This window comes from Ochotona princeps, chromosome 10 (assembly GCF_030435755.1).
Source record: "Ochotona princeps isolate mOchPri1 chromosome 10, mOchPri1.hap1, whole genome shotgun sequence".
In the NCBI taxonomy this organism is placed as follows: Eukaryota; Metazoa; Chordata; class Mammalia; order Lagomorpha; family Ochotonidae; genus Ochotona; species Ochotona princeps.
In genome coordinates this window covers 52,560,257-52,587,288 of record NC_080841.1, presented here as the reverse complement: position 1 = coordinate 52,587,288, position 27,032 = coordinate 52,560,257, and the positions used below count along the sequence as shown (strand labels likewise).

General features: G+C 46.5%; 1 protein-coding gene across 1 annotated transcript in view; it reads left to right on the top strand.

Annotated features, from left to right (window-relative positions):
* The window catches only part of LOC101523578 (kinesin-like protein KIF28), a 44,860-nt gene that overhangs the window by 492 nt on the left and 17,336 nt on the right, over nt 1-27,032 (top strand). Inside the window, exons 2-10 of the mRNA XM_004578848.3 lie at nt 1,909-2,103; nt 12,792-12,995; nt 14,575-14,610; nt 16,941-17,165; nt 18,546-18,700; nt 20,509-20,620; nt 22,361-22,428; nt 24,249-24,349; nt 25,951-26,075. Coding sequence (XP_004578905.3) covers nt 1,909-2,103; nt 12,792-12,995; nt 14,575-14,610; nt 16,941-17,165; nt 18,546-18,700; nt 20,509-20,620; nt 22,361-22,428; nt 24,249-24,349; nt 25,951-26,075 — 1,221 coding nt within the window. The remainder of the gene's footprint in view (nt 1-1,908; nt 2,104-12,791; nt 12,996-14,574; nt 14,611-16,940; nt 17,166-18,545; nt 18,701-20,508; nt 20,621-22,360; nt 22,429-24,248; nt 24,350-25,950; nt 26,076-27,032) is intronic.

The window sequence follows — 27,032 nt, the reverse complement described above, 5'->3', positions numbered from 1 at the left end:
TGCAGCATTTTAGGATAGCAGATAAATTATTCTAAGATCTTAGAGCAGCTGTTCGTCTCAGTTTCTCCGTGCACTGGATGGATTAAGGTAATTCTGAACAACCAACCGATCATCACAGACACTGTACTTGAAACTGAACACAGAACAAAACCCTTTGATCTCAGTCTTATGATCTCTGTCTTATGTAAGAAGTTTATTAAATGATCTTGGATTAAGGAAGGAACTTCTTATAACAGTAGGATTAATACTAAAACCATACAACTTTTACAAAAGCCCAGTAAAATTTGGATAAGGACACACAAGCTCTAACAGCCTGAGAAGGCCAAATTAAATTGACAGCAACTTCTCCCAAATACAATCACGGCTGTATGAGGTCTCCTGTTTGAACAATATGCTTTGCTCTTACCCATCAACATTACTCTGCGCATTTCCAGTTGTTTGTGACAGTTACGTTATGAACAAACCTTATCGGTAGCCAGGCAGCTAAATAGGTTCATGTACTTAAGGTTCAGCTAGGTAACTGAGGGTAGCAGATGATTGGGCTTCTGAAGTGTATAGTTTCTCCAAAAAATATCAAGGAATGCAAATTAAATGGCCCTAAATGAAGCTGTGAAACAAAACCATTTTATAGTCTTAATCCTGAATTTCAAGAGTTTCTAAGTAATGCGTTGGTTAGTTATAATGTTGGCCTTTGAGATTTAGCCTTAATTCTACACTGCTGGACTTCGGTTTTTTAAACAGCCAGCAGAAGTGGTTCTGTGCCAGGATGCTTAGGGAATTCATGAAACTTGTACTTTCTGTTTACAAAAATAGGGGATTTACTCCTGTTCGTGACCAAAAAGTGATTAGGTTAGAGTAGCAGCAAAGAAGAAAGGATGGAGTTAAGAAAACTCAGGAGAACACGCAGATATCCCACCTTGGCAAATGCAGCTCCTCATTCATCACAACATCCTGCTCAGAACTAGTTTTGAAGACATTTTAGGTACAGGGTTAAGGTGACTTGGATTTAATTTTCTAGCAGCCTATCCAGTCTTGACTTTTGTGAGATTAAAGAACCTGGCCTGTTTCCTTATCTGTAAATGGGACACTGAAGCTACTCAGGATTCCTGTTGTAAACAGTGAAGGAAATGGGCTGCCTTGACACCACATCCCTTCAGGGGCGCTGGTTCAAATCCGACTGCTCCATGTCTGCTCTAGGTGCCTGGTAGTAGCCTGGGAAAAGCAACAGAAGATGGCCCACGTCCTTGGGTCCTGTCCACTTACTTGAGGCTGGGATAGAGGCAAGCCTTACTGAAATGTTTAGGGAATAAACTAGCGACTGTTTGTTGTAACAACAGCTAAGAAATTTTAAAAATTATAGTATCACATAGGTCCTCAAGTATCAATTTTTTTAATATAAAATGAGTCGATTCTATGTTTTTCACCTTACAGATTTCGAAGCATAGGGTTTCTTTTGTCCCCCTTCCTAATGCCAATCTGTTGTAGCCTCCTGTGCTCTACTCTAATCTTTTTTGATATCTGCCAAATGTTTTCTTACTGATATCGTACAGTTCATCCTCACTATTGAACACTTCACATGCTTGAAGTATTTTGCCAAAGGAGAATTAGGTTAGTGTTTATTTTTTTATGATGTTCTGATTATCCTGTCTTCTTTACGACTGAATTTGTTAACCCATAGGCCTTTATCACGTCATTTGAGTGTCTCTCAGGAAATTAGTTTTGCTATTTTTTAATCCTGTGTCAAGTTTTGTGACATTGAAGAAATTTGCCAGTGGTCAGTTAATAAACCTTAAGATCAACTGTTAACAAAGGACAGCAAGTTCCTGACTTAATTACTAGGTGTGAAGGCTTGCAAAAACACCTTGAATAACAGAAATCAGTGATTAAGTTTTAATTTGTACTTTGTAGAGAGAGAAGAATTCTGGGAGCAAATGTGTGATTTCCATGCATTCCGGAACCACCACCTCTGTTCAGGACCCTAAGAACCCAGAGCATGTAAAGACGTTTACTTTCGACCTGGCATATTGGTCTCACAGTGGATTTCAAAGGGATGAACACGGTGTCCTTGTTTCAGCTGATCCTAGTAGTGAGTTTGCAAGCCAGGTAAATTGAGACAGTTTCAAAGGAAGATTTTTTTGGGGTGGGGACGGGAAATGACAATTTTGTTTCTGAGATGTTCACAGTCTAACAGTTTTTTTATGTGAGCATAAACAATTTTCCATTAGAGGCTTTAAATTTGTTTTCATGAACAAGTGGTGAAAAAATGAAGTTGTCAACTCAGCTGTCTTGTAATGAAAGTTATTTTGCCGCTGCAAGCAAATAAAACTTAGGAGGCATTAAGCATTCGAGAGCCTAAGATTATTGCTGTGCACTTTTTCCCTTAAATTTGCTCATAGCCTGGTTTACATATGTAGACACAGAATATTCAAATCTAACAGTATAGAATTATGCAGTCTATTACACAGTTTTGTGTAATGCAGTGGAATACAAGGGGATGTAATCAATTCGGACCGAGGGCACCTTTTAGGGTGATCTAATGAAGGCTATGTTGTTTGGTCAGTTTTGAGAGACAGGCAGTAACACAAACTGGAGTCATGGGGGAACAGAATTTCTTGGCAGCTATAAAACTGCAAATCAAAGAAGCTTATTGAGTTCTAACCCAAATAAACAAAAACACTGCCAGTCTCATTTTGATTGCATTGCCATTATCTAGTGGTATGGTTGATAACAAGTGGGGCAGCATGTGGCACAATGGGTTTAGCTTCTGCCTACAATGCCAGCATTCAACGTGAATGTCAGTTTGCGTTATGGCTGCTCCCAAGTTCACCCTGGCTCTGTGGCCATTTGTGGAGGGAATTGGGTTACAGATCTTTTCTGTCTTCCTCCTCTAACTTGTAACTTTACCTTTCGAATAAAATCTTAAAGGTTAGGGGAGCAGTGGAGCAAGGAACAAGGATGACACTAGATATATAATTTATCAGGATATATCATAATTCATCAGAATTATGCAAACCAGAATACAATGCTGAGGACATCTTTCACTGCCAGAAACCTAGAATTTTGTGCCCCAAATCATCTTTAGGTAAACCTTTCTTGTTAGGAGGCTGCGTGCATTCATTTCTCAATATGTAATATCTCTTTAAATAAATCCTAATTTCACTCTTGCGCTTTGATCTGTGCCTCTGAACTTAGAATAAATCCAGCTGGGAAACCCTCCCCACAAGATAGGGAGAGAGATGAATGAAATGAAAAGACTGGACAGGTCTTGAACAAAAGGTGAGGACTGGAGAGCAGCCCAGGGAGGATAGGGGCTCTGCCTCCAGGCCTCGAGGGAAGTTCCCGGGAGGCTGGCGAGCCTAAAGAAGCTCCAGTCTCCTGGCTTTGGGCTGGCCAAACTCTGGTCATTGTGGCCACTTGAGGAGTGAACCAGTGAAAGGAAACTCTGTTTCCCCCTCGCTGTAATTCTGCCTTTCAGATAAATAAACAGATAAATTCTAAGAGAAAGGAAATAGAATAGTGCAATACAAATAGCAAGACAGCAGAAGCCAATGATATGAAACCCAAATACATTAAATATGCTAATTAAGAGCCAAGATGGAGGCCTGTGTTATGGGGCAGCATTTTGTAGTGCTAGTATCCATCTCATGTGAACTCTGGTTCAAGGCCCAGGAGCACCACTTCCAACCCAACCTGATGGTCTGGAAAAGCAACAAGGGATCCAAGTACTTCAGCCGTTGAGACCACATGGGAGATCCAGATGTTGTTCTAGGCTTCTGGTTTTGGCCTGGCCCAGTGATTGCAGCCATTTTGATAAACTCTGCCTGTCATAATTAATATATCCTTTTTTAAAAAAGCAAAGATTGCCAGAAATCAGGAAAAGTCAGATCAAGCTATATCTGTAAGAAACCTAGGTTAAAAGTAAAGACAGAAGTACGCAGTGCCAGGCCAGTGCTGTGGTACAGCAGATGAAGCCACCTGCAATTCCAGCATCCCATGTGGGCTCTGGTTCAGATCCCGACTCCTCTACTTGCTCCAATTTAGTTTGCTCCCTGCTAATAATGGCCTGGGAAAAGCAGTGGAAGATGGCTGAAGTGTTTGGCCCCCTCCCATTTATGTGGGAGACCTGAGTGAAGCTCTTGGCTTTATGCTGGCCCAGCGCTGCCCTGGGCCACTGTGTTATCTGGGAAGGGAACCAGCAGATGTAAGTCAATCTGTCTCCCCTCTCTTAACTCCTTCAAATTAATAATTTTTAAAAACTATTTTAAATAACAGAAATATATACTGAAATACTGAGAAAAAAAAAAAAACTAGACAGGCTACATTTAAGTCACATAAATCAGACACCAGGACGAGAAACATTTCACAACGATGAAGCAAAACAGCCCCTTAAGATATCGGTAGCCTGACTGGGGTAGGTACTTAACCTTCAAGCACTCGAGGGGTAGACGTTAGTGCAGCTGTTAAGACATCCTTGGGACCCCCGCATCAGGTGCCTGGGTTTGAATCCTGGCTCTGCTTCCAGTTCTAGCTTCCTCCTGCCCATGTGCACCCTGGCAAACCGTTCGGTGTCAAGTTCTTGGGTTCTCACCAGCTGTATGCTTAGGCCTGGCCTGGCCCTGACTGTTGCAGGCATCCGGCAAGTAAACCTGCAGATAAGAGGTCTGCTTTTCACTCTCCATCGCTCTCTCCCTCCATCTCACTGTCTGCCTTCAAATAATGAACATCAGGGAAAGTCAATAACAAATCTACAGTGCTGATAGGCAATTGCAGCACTTCTCAGTAACTGAAAATCAGTAACGCTACAGAAAATTACAGCCTCATCACCCTGATAGTAAACGCACTTCTCTCATCCAGCCCCACAGCATGGCACCTTCCTGTCAGAGGCGGCTGGAATGCTCATCATGGATCCATTACATCCCAGTATCGTACAAAGTATGCCCACTGACTGCAGTGGGATTCATTTAGAAAGAACTGTTTGAACAACAGATTCTAAATACTGGATAGGTCAAGGAGGGGAACACAAGGCAAATTAGAAAATGTTTTGAATGGAATGAAAAATCAAAGTATCTGCCAATGTCTGTGGAAGTCATCTAAACAGGCCTTAGAAAAATGAGATTAGTGTGGAAACAATGGTATTACCCACTTTCCTGTAGCCATTGACACTTTGTGCCCTAATCAACTAAGTAAGCTCATTAAAAAAAATTAATTAATTAAATATATATACACATCAATGAATAAATAAATACAAGCTTTTTCATACCTAAAAAAAAACAGGCCTTGGGAAATTTTGTGGTAGCAAAGTGTATGTTACAGAAGTATGTCAAATCAACATTCCAAACTTCCACTAAGAATTTAGAAAAATAAAATAAAAGCGCTAAGGACTGGCATTGTGGTGCAGGGGGTAAAGCCTCCACCTTCAACAGCAGTTTGCTACATGGGCATCAGTTGGGAAAGCAGTGGAAGACGGCCTGAGTGTTTGGACTGCTGCACTCACATGGGAGCCCCAGATAAAGAGCTGCCTTCATTGTAGCTAACTGGTAAATGAGCTAGAGGGTGGAAATCTGCCTGTCTTTCTAAAAGCTGACTTTTAAGTAAATAGAAAAAGAAATGTAAAGTTATAGAATAATAAGGAAACATCAATAAACCCAGATGCTGTCCTCTTTTTAAAAAGATCAATAAATGGGCTGGCGTGATGGTGCAACAGACAAATCCTCTTCCTGCTGGTGCCGGCATCCCATATGGGCAGTTCATGTCCTGGCTGTTACTCTTCCCACCCAGCTCACTGCTAATGACCTGGGAACATGGCCCAGATCCTTGGGCCCTTGCACCCATGTGGGAGATCTGTAGGAGCTCCCGGCCCCTGACTGAATCAGCCCAGTTCTGGTTACAGCCATTGCAGTCATTTGGGTAGTGAACTAGAGGATGGAAGAGCTCTCTATAACTCTGCCTTTCCAAATAAAATGAATACATCTTTTCGAAAATTGAAGATTCCTAAGATTCATGAACCTCTCACTAAATTGACCAAGGAAATAACAAATGCTACTAAACACCAATATCAGAAGTGAAATAGGGGCGTCATTGTGGAGCCTGCAGACACTAGGAGAACCTTAGTAACAACTTAAAGCCAGTGTACGCCACAACATAGAAGGAGCAGACACAAGCTACTGAGGCTCACCCAAAGAAATATACAATTCTGGGCCTGGTGTCCTAGCCTAGTAGCTAAAGACTTTGCCTCATACGCACCGGGTTCCCGTATGGGTGCCGGTTCTAATCCCGGCGGCCCAACTTCCCATCTAGCTCCCTGCTTGTAGCTTGGGAAAGGAGTCGAGGACTGCCCAAAGAATCAGCATAGCTTCTTGGGGAGTGAATCAACAGACAAGATCTTCCTCTCTCTCTCTCCTCCTCTCTGTATATCTGACTTTCCAATAAAAATAACTTTTTTTTTTAAAAAAATGGTAACTTCCAGAAAAAAAAATAGATGTATATCACCTTTGATGGCAAAGCAATGTGCTGCCTAGGATCAGGGTCAAGGTGGGAATGCCTGCTGTCGCCTTCCAACAGCCCCTCCGCACCAGGCCAAGGAGGCAGCTGACAGACAAGAAGACATGCAGACTGAACAGTGAAATGTAAAGCTACCTGCAAATGGCATAATCTTGCCAAAAGATACTAAGGGACGATGAAAGAATTGCCACTAATATGGGAGCTTAGAAAGGGCAAAATACAAACATAGAGTATTCTCTGTCCCAATGGAAAGCTAGAAATTGGAATTTTAGAATGCTTACTGAATGTACCAGAAAAACCCATAAAATACCTTAAGGATACATTTAGCAAATACATGGAAAAACTGTAGGCCAAACCCTAGAAACCACCAAGTTAAAATGAAGACATAACAATGAATCCAATGACTGAATGTGTAATTAAGAAGTTGATCAACAGATTCAAATGGTCATAGTACAAGTTCAACAAGTACTTTTTTGTGGATACTGTTTTAATATGTAGAATTATAAAGGACTTAGAGTAGCCAAATTTATTTTGAAAAATAGTAAGTTGATAACTTGACACCCCTATAAAGCTACATTAATTAAGAAAGTGTAAAATTGGCTTAAAACTAGACATATAGATCAGCAAAACAGAATAGATTGCCCCAAAATAGAAGTGGTATTGCAGGTGAATCTTCCACCTGTGGTGCCAGACCTTCAATATAGGCACTCAGTACGGGTACATGTTCTGGCTGCTCCTGTTCTAATGTTCTGGGAAAGCAGCAGAAGATGGCCCAAGTTCTTGAGCCCCAGAACCCATGTTGAAGACCTGGAAGAAGCTCCTGTTTCCCAGATTTATAGCAGCCCAGCTTTGGCTGTTTCTCCTTCTCTCTCTGTAATTCTTTCAGGTAAAATTAAGAATTATTTTTGAGATATTTTTATTGGTTTTTTAAAAAGATTTATTTTTATTGGAAAGTCAGATTACAGAGAGGAGGAGAGACAGAGAGGAAGATCTTCTGTCCATTTATTCACTCTAAGAGGCCACAACAGCTAAAGCTGTGCCAATCCGAAGCCAGGAGCCTCTTCCAGGTCTCCCGCATGGGTGCAGGGTCCCCAGGCTTTGGGCCATCCTCTACTGCCTTCCCAGACCACAAGCAGAAAACTGGATGGGAATTGGGGCTGCTAAGATTAGAACCAGTGCCTACATGGAATCCTGGCACGTTCAAGGTGAGAACTTTAACTGCCACTAGGCTACTGCATCAGGCCAGAGATTTATTTTTATTGGTAAGACAGATTTACAGAGAGAAGGAGAAACAGAAAGATATTCTGTTTTCTGGCCCCAAGTGGCTGCAACAGCTGGAGCTGAGCTCATCTGAAGCCAGGAGCCAGAAGCTTCTTCCGGGTCTCACATGCGGATGCAGGGTCCCAAAGCCTTGGGCAATCTTCTACTGTTTTCTCAGGACACAGCAGGGAGCTGGATGGGAAATGGAGCCGCCAGGACACAAACCGGCACCCATATGGGATCCTGACACATGCAAGACATGGGTTAGCCACAGAGCTATCACACCAGACCCTAAAATAAACATTTCTTAAGAAAAAAAAAAAAAAAAAACCTTAGGAAGATGTAAGGAAGGGGCCTTCCTTAGCATACTTGAGTTTCGCCTTGCTCACACCTTTATTTTGTCCTTGCAGTTTTCAAAACTAACAGGATTGATTTCCAAAGAATGTAGCCAACCAGGTGGTTGTCGTTTGTTAGGGTAATCCCAGCAAACTGACACAGAAATAAGGCACCTTCGAGATGGCAGTCCCTGCAGCCAATCCTGTGAAATTCCTGGATACTATCTGGGGAAATAAACCTTGATTCTCCTCTCATTATATAAACATAGAGATGGATCACAGCTTTTTTCACTTTTTAAAATATTTAAATGTTCATTTATTTGAAAGACAAGGGGCGGGGCCAGATGGAAGCCAGGAGCTTGGAACTGCACCCAGGTCTGCTCTGTGGGCGCAGGGCCCAAGTAGCTGGGCCATCCTCTGCGGCTTTCCCACATGCCCTAGCAAGGAGCTGGATCAGAGGTGGCGCAGCCAGTGCTCCAACTGGCACTCATACGCTCTGCTGGTGTCACTGGCGGCAACAGAACTTGCCCACAATACCAGCCTAATTATAGTCCTTTTAGAGCTAAAAATCATAAAATTTCTGAAAGAAAGGAAAGGATGAAATTGTTCTGATCTCGATTTGGCACAATCAGCAAAGGGAATATTTGATAAATGAAGATTTGTTGGAAAAATAAAAGCAGCATTTTCTCTCCTTGACACATATCAGTAAGTGAAAAAGGAGGCAAGAAAACACTTTAATACATACCTTATCCCTCAAAGATATAAATTCACTCAACTTTACTTTTAAAGAAGTTGATTTTCTTATTGACAAAAAATTTCATCAGGATGGTCATATGGCAGTTAAATCAGCCCTAGGGTCCCCCATATCCCTGGTTTGAGTCCCAGTTCTGCTTGTGACCTGACCTCCTGCTAATACGCCCTCTGGAAGGCAGCAGATGGTGGCCCATGTATTTGGGTCCCTGCCACCCACATGGGTGCCCTGGAGTTCTGGGCTCCTGGCCTCAGCCTGATCCAGCCATAACTGTTGTAGGCATTTGGGAAGTGGAATACCAGATGGAAGATCAACCTTGTCTTCTCTCTCTCTCCTACTTTTCAAGTAACATGATAATTTTAGGGGGTCAGCTCTGTGGCAAAGCAAGCTAAGTCTTCACCTGCGATGCCAGCATCCCACATGGGTGCCAGATTGTATCCATTAGCACCCTGTTATTGATCTATGGAGGCAAAGGAGGATGCCCTAAGTCCTTGGGCCCTTGCAATCATGTGGGAGACCCAGAAGAAGCTCCTGGCTCCTGTCTTCAGGCCAGCCCAGCTCTGGCCTTTCAGGAGTGAACCTGGAAGAGCTCTATGTCGCTCCTCTGTCTCTAACTCCTCTTTTCAAATAAAGTTAAACAAATTAAAAAATATATGTTTGATTAAAGTTTTCACAATAAGTATAAATTACCTAAAACCAATGAAAAATATTTTATTAATCATTAAGGAAATGTGGATTAGTACTATATTGAGATAATACAAGAACAAGGAGACAAGGTGAGGACACCTCAAAATGAAAGGTTTACTTTTTGACAAAAATCATCAAAATTTTTTCTCTATGCATTTTTTTTATAATCTGTTTTATGTGTGGACACAGACCTCTCATCACACTTGTTCAGGCCCTGGCTGTCCACAGGGCTGGGCCAGGCCTAAGCAGGAGGCTGGCAACTCCACCTGGACCTCCCACGTGGGTAGCATGGACCCAAGTAAGTGAGCCGCCCCCACTGGCCCCCAGGGTGCAGGAGCGAAGCTGAGATGCCAACAGGGACTCCATTAAGGGATGCAGGTGTCTCAAGAAGTGTCTAACAGTGGACCAAGCATCCCTCCCCAACTTTCTCAATTTTTAAAAAGTGATTGATTTGAAAGGCAGTGTTATGGAGGCAAAAGAGACCAAAAGAGAGAGAAAGAGATCTTCCATCTGCTGTTCACTCTCCACATGGCAAAAGCTCAAATCTTCTGAATCTCCCACCTGGGTGGCAGGGGCCTAAGCACTTCGACCACCGTCTGCTGCTTCCCAGGTGTATTAGCAAGGAGCTGGATCAGAAACAGAGAAGCCGGCACTTGAACCAGCACCCATTCGATGTACTGGCGCTGGAGGTGGCAGCTTTCCTTGCTGTGCCACAGCACTGCCCTACCTTCCCACAACCCCCTGGACTTTTTAAAGAGACTGTGCACACCTATGAGCAAGACAAACAAAAAATGAACACTACCAATGTATCCTGCAACTGGAATGCTCATATAATATTTACAATTACATGAAACAATTTGCACATATTTGCACAAACACTTGCATGCAGCTGTCCCTGGTAACTTTACATGTAATGGTTCCAAAGCGGAAGTAACGCAAATACCCATCACTTGTGAATGGGAAAGGCAGCTTGGAGGGGTTTATAAAGGACCCACTTCAGCGGTCAGGAGGAACTGCAGATGATCTCCCAGCAGGAGTGGATCCCAACATCATCATACTGCGGGGTGGCAACAGCAGAAGCAACTTGTCTGCTGTGCTAATGAAAACTGCAGTTAGGTATGTACATATATCCCAAAAATAAAAATTATATAAAGTATACAAGCTTATCTCCAGTAACACGTAGACCATGAGACGCTTAAGTCTCATTTTGTTGTTGTTTTTATTGGGTAGGAAGAAATGTACCCCTCTTAAACCTCCTCAAAAGAGACAAGCATTGCTATGGCCAGGGCCCAGAAGGCAGCAGGAGCTACACCATAGTTCCTCACCCCAGCACTCTCAGGCACAAATCCTGTGTCTCCCTTAAAAAAGAGGCCAACAATGTGGCACAGCAGTTTCAGCTGCCGCCTGTGAAGCCACTGTCCCATATTTGGCATATTGAGTTCCAGTCCTGGCTGCAGCCTCCCATAGGGATCAGGCAATGTTGCACAGTGGGTTAACCTGTCACCTGCAATGCTGGCATCCCACATGCTTGCCACTTCAAGTCCCAGGATCTTCACTTCCCATCGTGCTGATGTGCTTGGGTAGAGCAGTGGAAGATGTCCAAGTGCTTGGACCCAAGCACGCACATGGAGACCCAGATGGAGTTCCTGATTTCTTGCTGGCCCAGCCCCCACCACTGTAGTGATATGAAGGGAGTAGGGGTGGGGGGAGTGGGGACAAGAGGATGAAAACCTCTGACTCTGCCTTCCAAATTAAAAAATAAATTAAGATTTATTTTTATTTCAAATAGTTTTGTAGCAATAGAGAGACATAAAAAGACCTCTTACATCTACTGGTTTACTCCCTAGATGACTATGACAGCCAGGGCTAGGCCAGGCTGAAACCAGGAGCTTCTTCTGGATTTCCTACATGGATGCAGGATCCCAAGGCTTTGGGCCAGCTTCCATTGCTTTTCCCAGGCCACAAGCAGAGAGCTGGATGGGACGTGGAGTCTCCAGGAAATGAATTGCTGTCCATGTGGGATTCTAGCACACGCAAGGCAAGGATTTAGCAACTGAGCCATTGTACTAAGTCCCCCCATAAATATTTTTTAAAAACAAGAGGAGTATTTGGCTTAGCAACTGGGATACACATGTTCCATTAATGAGTGCCTGGACCAATTGCCAGCTCCAGCTCCTGACCGGACTCCTCCCAGCACAGACCCTAAGCGGCAGGAGTGATGGTTCTAGTCATGGGATCCCTGCCTCCCAAATGAGAGACCTGGTTGAGCTCTGTCTGCTTCTTTGGCCTGGCCCAGTCTTAACTACCTAAGGCATTCAGGAGAGTAAAGCAGCCAATAGGATTTCTCCCTCTTAAAAAGCAAACAAGTCCAAAAGGTGCTTAATTACACATACATGCTTTCCGACTATTAAAGAATAAAACAGTAGAAAAAACACTGACCTGCTTGTGCCTTGACAACTTTGTCAACTTGCTTAATTTTGAAGACCGAGACCATACTCTGTCAAAGTTGTACTTAATCATGAATTCTAGTTGGGTTATCTGTTTCCCAAAGAGTAGGTTCCTTCTAGGCTTCTGGTCTCCCTCCAATGAGAGCATCTAGAGTTACACTTCAAGCAGGTCCCATGGTATGAGTTAAGTGGGATGTACTCAAAGACGTTGAGAATGCTGTGCTAACAGTGTCTGTCTCTCCTTCCCGTTTCTAGAGGCACCCCACCTCCTGGCCCTCTCTCGGGAGGTGCTTTTCCCTTACCTCTCTCTTTCCTGCTCACCTGGTCCCTGCGCAAATAAACTTTTCTGTCTGCAACAGAAAAAAAAACATTAAAAAGAAATGAACACTGGGGCCCTGCGGCGTGGCCTAGCGGCTAAAGTCCTCGCCTTGGAAGCCCCGGGATCCCATATGGGCGCCGGTTCTAATCCCAGCAGCTCCACTTCTCATCCAGCTCCCTGCCTGTGGCCTGGGAGGGCAGTCGAGGATGGCTCAAAGCTTTGGGACCCTGCGCCCGAGTGGGAGACCCGGAGGAGGTTCCTGATCCCGGCATCGGATTGTCGTGTACCGGCCCGTTGCGGCTCACTTGGGGAGTGAAACATCGGATGGAAGATCTTCCTCTCTGTCTCTCCTCCTCTCTGTATATCCAGCTTTCCAATAATAATAAAATCTTAAAAAAAAAAAAAAAAAGAAATGAACACTGTGCTAAGTAGGAACAAGGTGTTGCTTGTGCCTCTGGCCTCTGCATAATGTGATGTCATCTCCCTTCCAGAAAGATGTTTTCCGTGACATTGGGAGGGGAATTCTGGACAGCGCTTGGCAAGGCTATAATGCTACTCTCCTGGCCTATGGCCAAACGGGCTCTGGAAAAAGCTACTCTCTGATGGGGTTTGGGGCCAACAAGGGCATTATTCCCAATGTGTGCGAAGAGCTCTTCCAAGGCATTGAGGGCCAGGCAAGGAGTGGAGAATACCAGGTATGTATAATTCTAGCATTCCTCCCTTCCAATCTCTTGCCTGAGGAAGTTAACAGCATCTCTATTGTAGGAGGACGTTAGTTTTTTTTCACACCAGATGTTTGTATGGTTGGGGTTGGTATGGTAGTGCAGTGCGTTAAGCTACTATCTGTGATATCTGCATCCCACACGAGCACTGGCTTGAAGCCGGACTGTTTCACTTCTGATGAAGCTCCCTGCTGGTAATCAAATGCAACAGGCAGCCCAAGTCCTTTATACACTTGTCACCCCTGGGAGAGAGACTAAGATGGTGCTCCTGGCTCCTCACCCAGCCACAGCAGGTGCAATCATTTGCAAAGTGAACCAGAGAATGAGAATCACTGTCTCCTCTTCTGTCACTCTACTTTTCAAATAAATACATTTTCTTTTTTTTAAAGATTTTTATTCATTTTATTACAGCCAGATATACACAGAGTAGGAGAGACAGAGAGGAAGATCTTCCGTCCGATGATTCACTCCCCAAGTGAGCCGCAACGAGCAGGTGCGCGCCGATCCGATGCCGGGAACCAGGAACCTCTTCCGGGTCTCCCACTCGGGTGCAGGGTCCCAATGCATTGGGCCGTCCTCAACTGCTTTCCCAGGCCACAAGCAGGGAGCTGGATGGGAAGTGGAACTGGCGGGATTAGAACCGGCGCCCATATGGGATCCCGGGGCTTTCAAGGCGAGGACTTTAGCCGCTAGGCCACGCCGCCGGGCCCAATAAATACATTTCTTAAAATTTATATATTTACAGGCCCAGCACAGTAGCCTACTGCCTAAAGTCCTCCCCTTGCATGTGGCAGGATCCCACATGGAGCTGATTCGTATCCTTTGTATTCTGCCTGCTCCACTTCCCATGCTTGTGGCCTGGGAAAGCAGTCAAGGACGGCCCAAAGCCTAGGGACCCTGCACCTGCGTGGGAGACCCAGACAAAGCTCCTCGCTTCAGATCAGCTCAGCTCTGGCTGGTGCAACCTCTTGGGGAGTAAACTAGCAGACAGAAGATCTTTCTATCTCTCCTCTATGTAAATCTGGTTTTTCAATAAAAATAAATACATATTTTTAAAATTTATATATTTAAAGATTTATTTTCATTTCAAAAGCAGATTTGGAACATGAGCTGGCACCCATATGGCTATGGGACTGCACTGGCCAGATTCAGCACAGGTGACCTACAGACAAGCCAGCTGTGTGCTGGTTGCAGGTGGCACCTGTCACCTCTACAGCTGCACCCAGCCTTCCCAATCTGCTCGTGAGGCATTGAGTTTGGCCAGTAACAATCCCAAAGCACCGTTTTAATGTCTATAGATAGTCCAAATGGTGCAACCATGAAAAAGCAGCTTTTCCTCTCCTCCCACCCACTCCCTGAGAGCATGACACACACATTCCATTTGTATTTTATCCATGTGTACCAGGAGCCTCCTCCAGCTTGCCACAATGGAGAGATCCCACTGCAGGTTGAGTCACAGGTTGCCTATATGTATGTGGCATCCCCATCACTCTCCCTCCCCCAAAGATGACTTTTGCAAGAAAATATTCACTTTGTGCTCTTCTCCCCACAGGTCACCTTCAGCATGCTGGAAATTTACAATGAGCAGGTAGCAGTCTGTTCTCTGGCCTGCAGAGCTGGGGTTCTCCTGCTCACCCAGCCTGCCAACCTCTTGAGCCTGTCACTGCTCAACCGGAACTCCCTGCCTCTCTACTTCCTGTCCCCGTAGCCTCACACACTCTGGGCCTCAGCTGCATGACACCATTCCTGCTTTCCAGAACATGGCCTCCACAGCTCTTCTATGTTTTTCTGAGTTCTCTGCCCCACAAGAGACTGAACTTCAGGATGTAACTAAAAGTCACCTCTGGTCCAGATGCTCAGGCACTTAGCTTTGGTCAGTAGGAGGTAGGACAGGGTGTGGTGGAGAAGAGGGGACGGCAGTCTTTACCAGCACAAGGTCAGAGGCAAATGTGGCAGGATTTGTGGACCACCCTCTCTCGAATGCTCAGTCCTGCTGGGCTGTGCAACAGGTGTGCCGGATGTGTATGGGCACAGTCGCCTGCAGGCATGCAACAGTCTCTAATTCCCCATCCTTTTCATGCATCACTATGGATTTTTCCCAATTTAAAACTGGACTAAACATTCTGAGCTTCAAGATCCCACCCCAACAGCTGGGGGGTGGAATGTAGCAGCTTCCTGGAGCGGGTTAGGGTTAGGATTAGGGTGACTGGTGACAATCATGGCAACTCTGAGCTCAGGGTGCTCATTGATACTGCGGGGAATGGACCAGAAGCTATCATGTCAGGTGTTTGCACTCTGCCACTCCCTCAGTGTTTATTCCCCCTGGTCCTTAAAGGGGAGTGTGGATGCAATCGTTTCCTGTGGGCACCTTTCCTCCTGCAGGACATAGCACAGTATTTAGTGTAGGACAGCTGCATCTCCCGGGAACGCATAACTGAAAAAGATCTCTCAAGTGAAAGCTTACAGGCAGGGGTCACACCTGAATAGCTCGGCTGCAGCCTCAAATATTGGAAGCCCACACTTTATCTGCTTGTGGGCCTCTGCCCAGGCCCTCCCCACCACCAAGGACAGCAGTCAGGGACATTATTCGATTCTGTGCCCTGGCCACTGAGACAGGAAAATGGTATGTGTGGGAACTACCTGGCCATGATCAGCCTTCAAGCAGACTCCAAGGATGAGCAGCCGATAAAGTTCTGGGCTCCTGGCTTGAGCCTGGTTCAATCCTGGCTGCTGGGACCATTTGGGGAGTGAACCAGTGTTGGAAGATTTCTCTTGCTCACTCTCTCTGCACTTCCCTCTCCCTGCTTTTCATATAAATCTTTAAAAAAATCTCTAGCTTAAAGGGGAAATGTGAATATGAATGCTATGGACTTGTAATTTTTCATTAATCTCTCTTCTCAGAAAAATAAGCTTCCATTACTTTGTAGTAAAGAATCTCTGATCATTCAAAAAGAGGTTAGGATGGATTCTTTTTCTATCTCCCAGAAAGAAGCTGATAATCAAAATAAAAGTCAGCAAAACAGCTCTGAGGTCATTGATGTTAAAAAGTGGGAAATGTGTGAGAGTATGCCAGCCTGAAATAACACCAACGTGGAGTCAGGCAGTGTGGGTACCACTCAAGTGTGTCCTCGGCGGCAAAGTGCTTCCCTGTGCCACATGGCTGGACGCAGCATGTTCTGTGCCCTGGGAACCTCACCACAACTGTGCTGTGTACCCAGTGGATAGTCCCTGGGTGCTTGCTGGGTGCAAGTTCTGTGTTAGATTCTGCTCCCACAGTAGAGAGACAGAGCTGTACCCTCAGAGAATTGTCATCTGAATAGTGTGCTCTAGCTAACTGGAAAGAACAAAACTCTATTTTCGAGAATAAAAATGATGATTCAGTGCAGTTGTATTGCATGTTACTCATCTGCCTGTAGTGTCAGCATCCCACCTAGGCACCAGTTAGAGTCACGGCTGTTCCATGTATGAACAAGCTCATTGCATATAACCTGGGAAGGCAGGGGAGAATGGCCAAAGTCCTTGGGCCCTTGCATGCATGCAGAAGACCTGGGAGAAACTGCTGGCTTCCAGATTCAGATGGGCCCAGCTTCTGCCATTGCAGCCATTTGGGAGTAAACCAGTGGATGAAAGACTGATCTCTCTGCAACTCTGACTTTCTAAATAAACACATCTTTCAAAAAATCATAATGAAAAATAATCAGACTCTGCCTTCACTGCTCACAGGAGGGCTCCCCGTCTTCTCACTGGCTGTTTCTCTATTTCCTAACTACATGATGAGGCTGTCTGACACGTGCAGAAGCTTGGTATTGATTCTTTCTCCAAGAAGCATGAACTGAGCACCTAATCTATGCTAGACAGAGACGCTGCAGTAACCGCAACCCCTGTCTGCGTGACGTTTATCCTTATTTTCCCCCACAGGTTAGAGATTTGCTGTCTAGGACCAGGAAACCCAGCGGGCTGAAAGTGAGGGAGGATCAGCAGCTGGGCTTCTATGTGGAAGGTCTGAAGTCAGTGCCTTGTGAAAACTACGCACACATTGAAAGGCTGCTGGAACAAGGGGCTAAAGTGAGGACCACGGCTTCCACCAACATGAATGCCAGCAGCAGCCGGTCCCACATGCTCATTACCATTCAATTCAAGCAGGTGAGAGCCAGGTGCTGCCATGGGAACGCTTTCCAGGGGCAGAGTGTGCTGCTGGAGATTATGGGTCATTTCAAATATGGTCACAGCCCCTGTGGGCCACTGAAGCTACGTGCAGCCAGAGAACATAGACAGGAGCAGAGAGAATGAGGCACCTGCTCTTTCCTGCTCCCACACCTTGTCTCTACATCCCACACCCTGGCTATATGAGCCCAGCATGAATGGAAATGTGGGAAAGGGCCCAGGGGACAAACGACTTACTTTCATGCACATGAATGCCAAGTTCTGAGCAGTGAGTTTCGACCCTGAGTTGATCAAGCAGTAAACTGTATGTACATGAGAGTGATACCCAGATTACCATGAAATATAGTAGTGGCAAGCCTACACACCAGCAATAAGACCCTGGCCCTCAGGGCCCTGAGCAAGGGGCCTATCCAATACTGCAGCGTTTCACTGATGATTGATGCTACACCCAGCCAACTCCCCAATACTTTGAAACTTTGATAACCAAGCCCATTTTTCTCCATATTCTTGCTGCATGTAAGAGTTGTCTGATCTAGAAATGGTTGTTCACAAATCCTGGGTGAACATCACCGCCAGCCTCATCCACTCATGACCGCAGAGCGAGCTGTGGATGTTCTCAGGCTCTCACAGGGAGGAGCGGTCAAACTCCGGGCCACATGTGGCATTTGCCCTCCTCTAGCTGTGCCACTGCACTGTGACCCATCTGCCACAGGCTGGGTGAGCTTTGCTGTGACTGACTCTCCAAATGGATACATCATACATATCATTAGCTCTACTTTTTTTTTTTTTAACTTTACATTTAAGGAACAAGAATTAGGCAAAAAAAAAAAAAAAGTGAGTTAAGAGGTTCAGCAGCCACTCTGTTGTGACCAACTGCTACATTGTATGCCAGGTGTGTGCCAGAATTGCATCCAGTGTCTTTAACCCCCATAACATCTCAATCTTGTGTTCCTGCACCACTATCTTGTAAAAGAGAAGCTTGCCATCTCCCAAGGTCAAGTCATTTGCTCATAGTTACATAGTTAGCAAGGCAGTCAGTAGAATTCTGAAATTCATGTTCATTCTGCTACAAGACCATACAACACTGTAGCTACTGATTTCAGATCTTACAATAGTTTATATTTTTTTAAAAATTTATGATCCTGGGAATACTGCAGTAGTAATTGGTACGTAACCTTTCTTTGTAACCAAGCTTTGTAGAATAAGGGAAGAGATGACCAAGACATTTGGGCCCGGTAACTTACTATTGTGAGATATTGGCAAGAAGACAGCATTTTTACATTACCATATTGCAATGAGAACATGCAACATGGAAGCCACTTTAACCTCCCGTGCAACGGGCCCCTGTGCTTTCCACAGGTCTTCCTGGACAGAGACCTCACCAAACAATCCAGTATTAGCTTGGTGGATTTAGCGGGAAGTGAAAGGCAGAAATCTTCAGGCTCGGAAGGAGACAGACTGAGGGAAGGCTCTCGAGTAAACTTAAGCCTAACCAATTTAGGAAATGTGATCAGGTAGGTGGATCATCAGGTACTAGCCGTGCCATGGAAACAAACTCTGGGACAAAGCAGAAATTGCAACCATTACAACCATTGGCTCATGACCCACTCACTACCAGCACCGGTATGCTCCTGGCCCCACTCCTATGTATTATTAGGCCAATTAATGTTTAACAAAATAACAGCAATAAAACACACCCTGGGAGCTAGCCGGTGTAGCATTCCTTTCTGGTGCAGTGCTCTCCCTCCCCTCCCCTCCTTGTTTAAGTGCCTGTGAAAATGATAAAATGTTATGTTGTCTTCCACAACTTTAAAAAATTTCTTCGGTAGGCTATGCATTCAAATCAAATCCCCAAACCATAAGAGTCTAGCTTTATTAATACACATACATACACAATTACCACCCAGATTGAAATGGGCTATTATTAGAATTTTTGGCAAAATGATTCCTCTTTACATAATGCCTTATGGTCTTCCCATTGTTCTAGAAATCCAAATTCCACAAGTCTTCCTTATAGCCACTCACCAGTCCTCACCAAAATAAATAGACCTCTGCCATCCTATATTAATAGGGAGCCTGATAGAAAGTGGAGCAGCTGGGGCTTGAACTGGTGCTCATCCTGGATCTGGGTGGCTTAACTTGCTCTGTCACAACACTAGCCTAAATCATTGGGCATTAACATACCAAAGTTTTTCAGTATAAATAAGAAACTGAAGTGTTTGGTTTAAAAATGGTGTTTCCCCCAAAAAGCAACTCCATTACATCCCCAGCAGGAATATACATTGTAGCCTATTGAGTCTCATGTTTTCAAAGACTTTCTATTATCAGATTTCTTCATAATTACCAAATGAATCATCTTAAGTGTTACCTTACCACAGTCTCCATAACTCTACCTGGTTACTTAGAAATTTGAGCATTCCTTGACACACAGCAGGCTCCTTAAGTAATTCTAAACTCCATGCCTGATGTCTGTATTTGGATGTCAGTTTATTTTTGTTTTTCCTATAAAGGTCTATGAATTAGTGATTTGCATCTGTTCTAGAAAGTTCTCAGCCATTATCTTCAACATATTGCTTCTTTTAAACCTTCTCTTCCCATCAGTGCCTGGCTGCAATCTGAATGACTTTTTAGAGATGTATTTTTATTGGAAAGTCAATTTTATAGAGGGGAGAGAGAAAGATTCCAGCTACTGGTTCATTCCCCACATGGCCACAACAGCCAGAGCTGACCTGATCTGAAGCCATGAGCTTCTTCTGGGTCTCCCATGTGGGTGCAGGATCCTAAGGCTTTGGGCCGTCCTCTACTGCTTTCCCAGGCCACAAGCAGGGAGATGGATGGGAAGTGGAGCACCCAGGACACGAACCCATATGGGATGCCTGTGTCACAGGGAGAGGCTTGGCTCACTATGCCACGGTGCCATCCCCAGCAGGGTCTTCTTAATGCAGAAAGAGAGCAAGGGAAGAAAGGAACCCAGAGCCACTGCCTGAGGCTGTCTTACAGGGTCAGGCCTGCTGCCTGCTGTCCTGGGCTGGAGTCCCTTCCCCACACACAAGTTGATAGTAGGTGTTCCTGGCAGGTGCTAGTGTGCTAAGTCCTAGGGTCTGGGCTTCTCTTTCTCCATTTTGGTTTCTCTAGGGATGATGTCAGAGGAGGTGTCTTGGTGTCTCTGTACACAGAAGTTCTCTTCCAGTGGATTCTGCCACCAGGTTTATGGGGTCAGAGATGATGAGTACATGAGCTGTAGCTGACTTCTGCCCTAGGGAGGTGTATGTCTCCTTGACACATTCTGTTAACTGATTCTTGTATTTCTTTTTCCACTTAGTGCTCTGGCTGACGCAGCCATGGGGAAGAAAGTTTTGCACATTCCCTACAGAGATTCCGTTCTGACCAAACTGCTGCAGTCAGCTCTGGGTGGGAACAGCAGAACTGTGTTGGTAAAAATGACTTCCTTACATGTTAGACTGATTTGGCACCAGATGGGTGTTATTGTGAAAGAAATTGTTACATTATTAAAATGATCAAAATCATTTGCTATATACCCATACTTTCATCCTTTGCATTGACATAGCTATTCTTACATATTATTTCATGAAATATTTTCATTATTTCATGTAGTTTTGCTACTGTAATATTTAAGCTAAGTGTCTGTTGTATAGGTTGAGAGACTCTTATTGAAATGGTTTGGGATGGTAGAGTTTTAGATTTTGGAATTATTTTGGATTTTGAAATTCTATTATTTGTGTAACCTTCATTGACTGAACATACCTCACCCAAGAAATCCAAAATATTCCCCAAACCAACACCTTTGAACATCCTGTTTATTCTTTTCTGTCATAGCCTGTCTCCATATCTATCACTTTTATTATCAGACAAAAGCTAAAAAGCATTTTTAAATGGCACTAACATTGATGGTCATTTTGTGACAAAGTTGGAAACCACTTTGGCCGTGTTAGACTGTGGAGCAGCAGTGCGATTGCAGAGTAGCTGGGTCCACTGCTCCATAATGACTGCAGACACCCTGGGGACGGTATCCCAGCAGGGCTCTCTGCTCTTCCATCTCAGCCACAGGAGTGACAGGACTGGGCCACCCCAGCCTTGGGTGCAGACCTGGCCCCCAGGCAGAGTTCAGGGGGGAGATGCACCTTGGGGAACCTTTCTTCAAAGTCACAGTGAAATACATCCCTACGCATGAGCAGTTGATTTGCCATTTTTCAAAAATACTTCATTTTCTATTTGTCTGGTTGTCAGTTACATGGGGGCCCCAGTGAAACACCCCTCTCCCACCAAGAACCTGGCATAAAAGGAAGCATGAAAGATGCTCCTTGGACTTCAGATTCCTGCATGAACTTGAATGGGTTTGAGCAGCAGTCTGAAAAGTCCCCTGAGGCCACCAGGATGCTGTTCAGAACTATAAGATTGACAAGGACTGACTAAGGCATTTCAGTGTCCAAACAACAAAGGTCCAGGAAGAGGAGGATGGTGGGGACCAGTTTGGGATGCAAATGTAACAGAAGTCACCAGGCCAGCACCCAAGCTCTACTGTCAAAGACGGCACCAATCCCAGTTTCAGCACAAACATATACAACCTTATTTTCTCTATTTCTGAAATATGATAATGCCGTTCACTTGAAGCATTGCCCACATGCGCCAGATGAAGTGAGGTGAAGGAGCAATGCTTAACGGCTGTGAGGCGGAGCAAGCTCACAGGCTTAGCCACCAGATTCTTGACATTCTAGACCACCAGGCCCCAGTCTCTCAGCAGTTACCACATCACCCTCCTTTGAGTCATCGGCAAAGGTGTGGGTGATTTGCAGTTTTCTGAATTCTATGCCAGGGATCCAAAGGCAGACTTCAAACTGAAGAGATTGCCTGAGAATGAACGTATTGTTGGGTTCTGCAATATTAACATGCAACTGTCGCTCCAGGCACACAGGTGGTCCCCTGAGGACTTAGTCCTAAGGGTAGAGTAGGATCAAGGGACACAGCACAGGGGTGGGTCCCAGCCACAGCTGCCCATTAATATCTAGGGAGCCTTGGATATATATGCTCTAAGCATAGTTTTCTGAGTTGACTAATTTGAGTAATACCATAAACTGTTAGCTTCAACACCACCCTGAACATGTTTAACAATACAACCTTCTTTAAGTAACAGAGGGATGGGATGTTTTTTGCAGATAGCAGCCATAAGCCCTGCTGACATCTGCTACGAGGAAACATTATCAACACTGAGATATGCCGAGAGGTATGTCCTGGAGACTGACTCCCCTCAGTGGTCCTGCCTCCTCCATCTGGCAAGCACTCCTGGTCCTCTTAAGGCATGATGAGTTTGAAAAAAGATGTGATGGGTTGGAATTTGGCACGATCCAGGGGAGAACAAGATAATTGGTAAGACAAAGAAAATCAGCAAGAGGAGAAAGACAGGAACTCTGTGTCCAGATTCCTGGATGGGAAAGGAGATACGGTGCAAATCAATGGGCAAGGTGTGAATGCCGACCCTGGCTCCCCCACAGTATGTGTGCAGGTTTCTACCTGACAGGTGGAAAATAGTACCCAGCAGGGCATCTTGTGCAAATAATGAAAGATGAGTCCCCTGAGAGGCAAGTCCCCAGGTTTGGAGCCATTCACCAGCTTGGTGGCTCCTGAATGGATCAGCAGTCCTTTTGCTTGCTATCTCATAACCAGGGCCCATCCCACAGACCAAACTCTTAAGGCCAGTCCCCCAAAATCACAGGGAGGCACTCACTGCCAAGTGTCATTTAGTCCAAGTGGCCAGGGCATCCAGTCCACTCACAGCCCAGCAGGAGGCTGCACGGCACACAGCCCCTATGTGGTAGGCATCCAGAGTAGTGGAGTGCCAGCCAAGCCTGCTTCTCTCAAGGCTCTTATACATCAGAGAACAGGGGAATGGGTTGTCTGACCTCACCTGAAACCCCTCCATGTGCTTTCTCATTCCCCTTCACACAGAAGACGCACACTAAGGTTCCTGCCTGCAGCTCCCCAACGGGGCCAGACAGGTGCCTGGAAGTCTCAGGCCCGTGTTCCGGGCTGTTGGAGCAACAGATACAATGAGGCTTCTTCTCAGTTGGTGGGTCTCTGGGCTGGTAGGTCCTACAGAGCGTGGCCCTTGGGCCAGACGCTGAGCCCTATTACACATCCATGAGGGTGACTGCTCAGCCACAGCACTGGGCAGAGTCCCCATAGTCACTCCTGAATTGTTGCCGGGCTGACACACAGCTGTGACCACAGTGTTGAAGACAGGCCTCTCTGGTCCCCGCTGTGGCCCTTTGCCACACACTTTCATTCTCCAGTTCCCAACACAGCTCGTCACCGTGAGGCTACACCTGCCCCCAGCAGCCACAGCCCAAGCTCACATCGTAAGGCTGCGTTTTGCCTTCGGCAGCATTAGCAAGTCCTCTTTCTCCCTTCCTGTCAGAGGCAAATGCATGGTTAGGAGTTTTTACATGGAAGACTCTGTGGTGCAGAGAGAAAAAAAATGATACCCAGAAGCTTTGCGCTCCAGTCCTAGGTCAGCCAAGGGACTGTGTGACCTGGGGAAGCCTCCTCAATTGTGTCAGTCTTCCCTGAATCAAATCAAGGAAAAAGGTGGCCAGACTGAGCAGATGAAAGTCCCTTATACTTGGTGAAATTAGAATTCCTGATAAGGGATGGTCTAGCAATCACAGGTCCTATGTGATTTCTGCTTTCTTTAGGCAAAATTGCAAGGAAGAAACCCCTAGGGCCCCTCCCAGCTTGGCAGATGGTTGAATAGGTTCTGAAAGCTCCCAACCCACTCCAGGTTTCTGTCATTCCAGAAGCTGCCACAGAATCCAGGCAGCCCCATCAGCTGGCTTCTGGCCGCGGGGCAGGCCAGGGTCCAAGTTTCACAACCGTGCTTATTTGAACCACACAGGTTCCAGGGATTGTTTGATCTTCATGTTTGAGAGGCCCCAGCCTCTCGGAGAGGGGAGTGGAAGTTTCCGGCCCCGACTGTCAGACATGAGCTTGCTTGTGACTGCCCGGTACCCCGGCTCTTGAGGGCAGGTTCACCTTTGCATATCACAGGGCTAAGAAGATCCGGAATTCAGCCGTGGTCAACACCTGTGCACTGCCCAGAGAGTCGAGGGTGGAGAACAAGCTTAGAGGTGTGAGCCCCGGAAGGGCAGGTAAGTCAAGTCAGGGGCAGCTGGGAACAAGAAGGGGTGAAAGCTGGCTCAGGCCTGAGGGCTGGGGGTGCAGGCAGGGCAGAAATGGCCTGGCAGACTCTGCCTGTGGCCTGAGCTAGAGTCTCAGGGTGGGCTTTGGCAAGAGGGGGAGCAATTTCCTAATCAATGTAGAAATACTTGCTGTTGTGAAAAATCAAGATGCAGCCCTATTTTAAAAAGAAATTTGTTTACTCAAAAGTCAAAGAGATCACCCAGCTCTTGGTTCCTCTCCAAATGACCACAGGGACAGGGGTGAGGCCAGGCCAAGGCGAGAGGCTAAAACTCAGAGTCTCTCCTGTGAGCATCAAGCCGTCTTTTACTACCTTCCCTGGCACATCGATAGGGAACTGGATTCTAAATGGAGCAGCTGGGGCTTGAACCAGTGCTTGTTGGGGATGCTGATACTGCAGGTGGTGCCCCACCAGCCTCCCCTTTCCTAGTCCCTGTTTCAATCTGTTTTCATTGCTGTTTATATTTTGAGGCCAGTATTTCTACCAGGATCGCTGTCCTCCTACCTGACAGAACAAGAACACGTAGACCTCCCTTCTGCCGGTGGTGATGCTGGGAGCCAAGGAGACCTTAGTCACAACTGCCTCTCATGATACAGCACTCAGGTCTGCCCACATACCCAGGTCCCACCAGAGCAGTGGAGTGCGACCCTGTCCCTGGGGCTCAGTGGCTCTCCATGTGCCCCTGGGGGTCCTGACATGCAGTCAGAGCCACTGCTGCAAGGGCCTTTTGGTGTGGTCACGTGCACAATGTGGACACGTGTGCGTTCTCTCCTCTCCCTCTCCTCTCTCTCCCAGCTGCCAACAGTGCCTTCAACAGGAGGTGGAGATAGCAGAACAGAAAACCACTAACACACAACTGGGCACAAGTGTTCATTAAACCAGCCGCATACAAAGCTCGGCGCTCTACCCCAGTTGCCATCCTGCCCTGGGACCTCCCATTCCTCCCCATAACCAGGCCCCCCTCACTCCAGAGGGGCTCTCCGGTGGCATCCGTGGCCCCCCTGCATTCTTGCCCAACCACTTACAGCAGGCCACTTTGTGGAACAACCAGGAAATGATGCATGGGTAGCCCCTGCTCACAGAGGGTCCCACCTCCACTGAGGGCTTCCTGGTTAGAGTTAGCAGGAGGGGCTGGCTGGTCCCTACAGGGCTCCATCAATCCCAGATCTTGGCTGGGTATCGACCCCCCACCCAACAGCATCTAACCTCCATGGGTCATACACACTCATGGCCATACGTGGCAACCACAGGGAATCCAACACCTCCTTTCTAATGCCCGTGGCCTCAGGGAAATCCCCCTGGTATGAAGAGCAAAACAACTCACGTAAGAACCAGGATCCTGAAGCCAGCTCCCTCTCAAACCTTCCCACTCCTGTGTCTCAGGCTGCTGTGTCTGTGGAACTCACCAAGTGGCTTCCTGGCAGCTCCAAAGGGTAGCTCTTTGCCCACCCTCGAGGAGCATGGAGCCTGGGCTTTGAGCATCATGGGGTCCCACGTGCCACACCTGGGCCCTTGTAGAGCAGCCGCCTAAAATACCCTCCCTCCTTGCAGAGCAGGTGGCTGCTGTGTTCCTGGCTGACCACCAGCTGGGGCCTTGGGCCCATCAGACCGCCTGGGTGCACCTGCTGGAGCAGGCACGTAGAGAATGGAGGCAGTTGTATGCGGCCATGGCCCAGGTGAGCTGCCCTCCTGCTCCCTGTGGGCTCTGGCCCACAGCCCTCCCCCACCCTCACACACTCTGTTACTGGCTATTGGCATGGGTTGTGGCCCGGGCTGCAAGACTATGCCTTGTATTGCTGACCTAGGTAGGGAGAGGGAAACAGAGGCCTGGGTGCATACCGAGGAGTGAGGCTAAGGACAGAATTCCAGGGTGGAAGTTGAAGTTGTTGATAATAAGTATTTGGGGAGAATTAAGAGATGCACGTTATCTCCCAGAGATTGGCTGGGGACCAAGAAGCATGACCCCTGTCCTGGCACAGGCTGCCAGTGTCAGCTCACATGTGGGCAGTTGTGTGAGCCATGTCCATGGGCAGAGATTAGAGAGGGGTCATACAGCTAGGGCAGCAAACCAGGACCAGAAAGATAGCTGGGGCCTTTGGGAAATGGTAGGGTGGGCATCAAAGCAGAAGGGGCCGTGTATGAATGGCTAGAGGGGGGCACGAGGCCCTTGCAGAACAGTCATGTCCAGTGCACAGTAGGCGTATCAGGGTCTCCCCTCTGCCTGTTCTCCCCCACTGCTGTTCCTACCACAACGCTTCCCCCAATAGCCCCAGGTTCTTGATAAATCTCAAAGACATGGGTCAGACCTATAGCACCTTGGGTGGTGTGTGCATCCCACATGGCTTCTGGAAAGCTCTGAGAGCCTACAATGGGTGGACTTTGTGGCTTCCAGCAGACCAAGTTAAGTCAGGGCCCAAAGCTACTCACAGGAAGGGCGTCCCTGGGGTGCAGTGGGAAGGACCCTGGCGCTACATCTCTACCCAAGGGGTGGCCATGCCCGCAGCATCTCTCAGCTGCAAGGGTTGGGAGAATTCTGAGTGCAGGGCTTTGTGTCTGGCATGAATGGAGAGATTGGAAGACTTTCTGTGCTCTGCTCCACATGGGAAGGGACTTCCCAACTTGCAGGTTTTGTC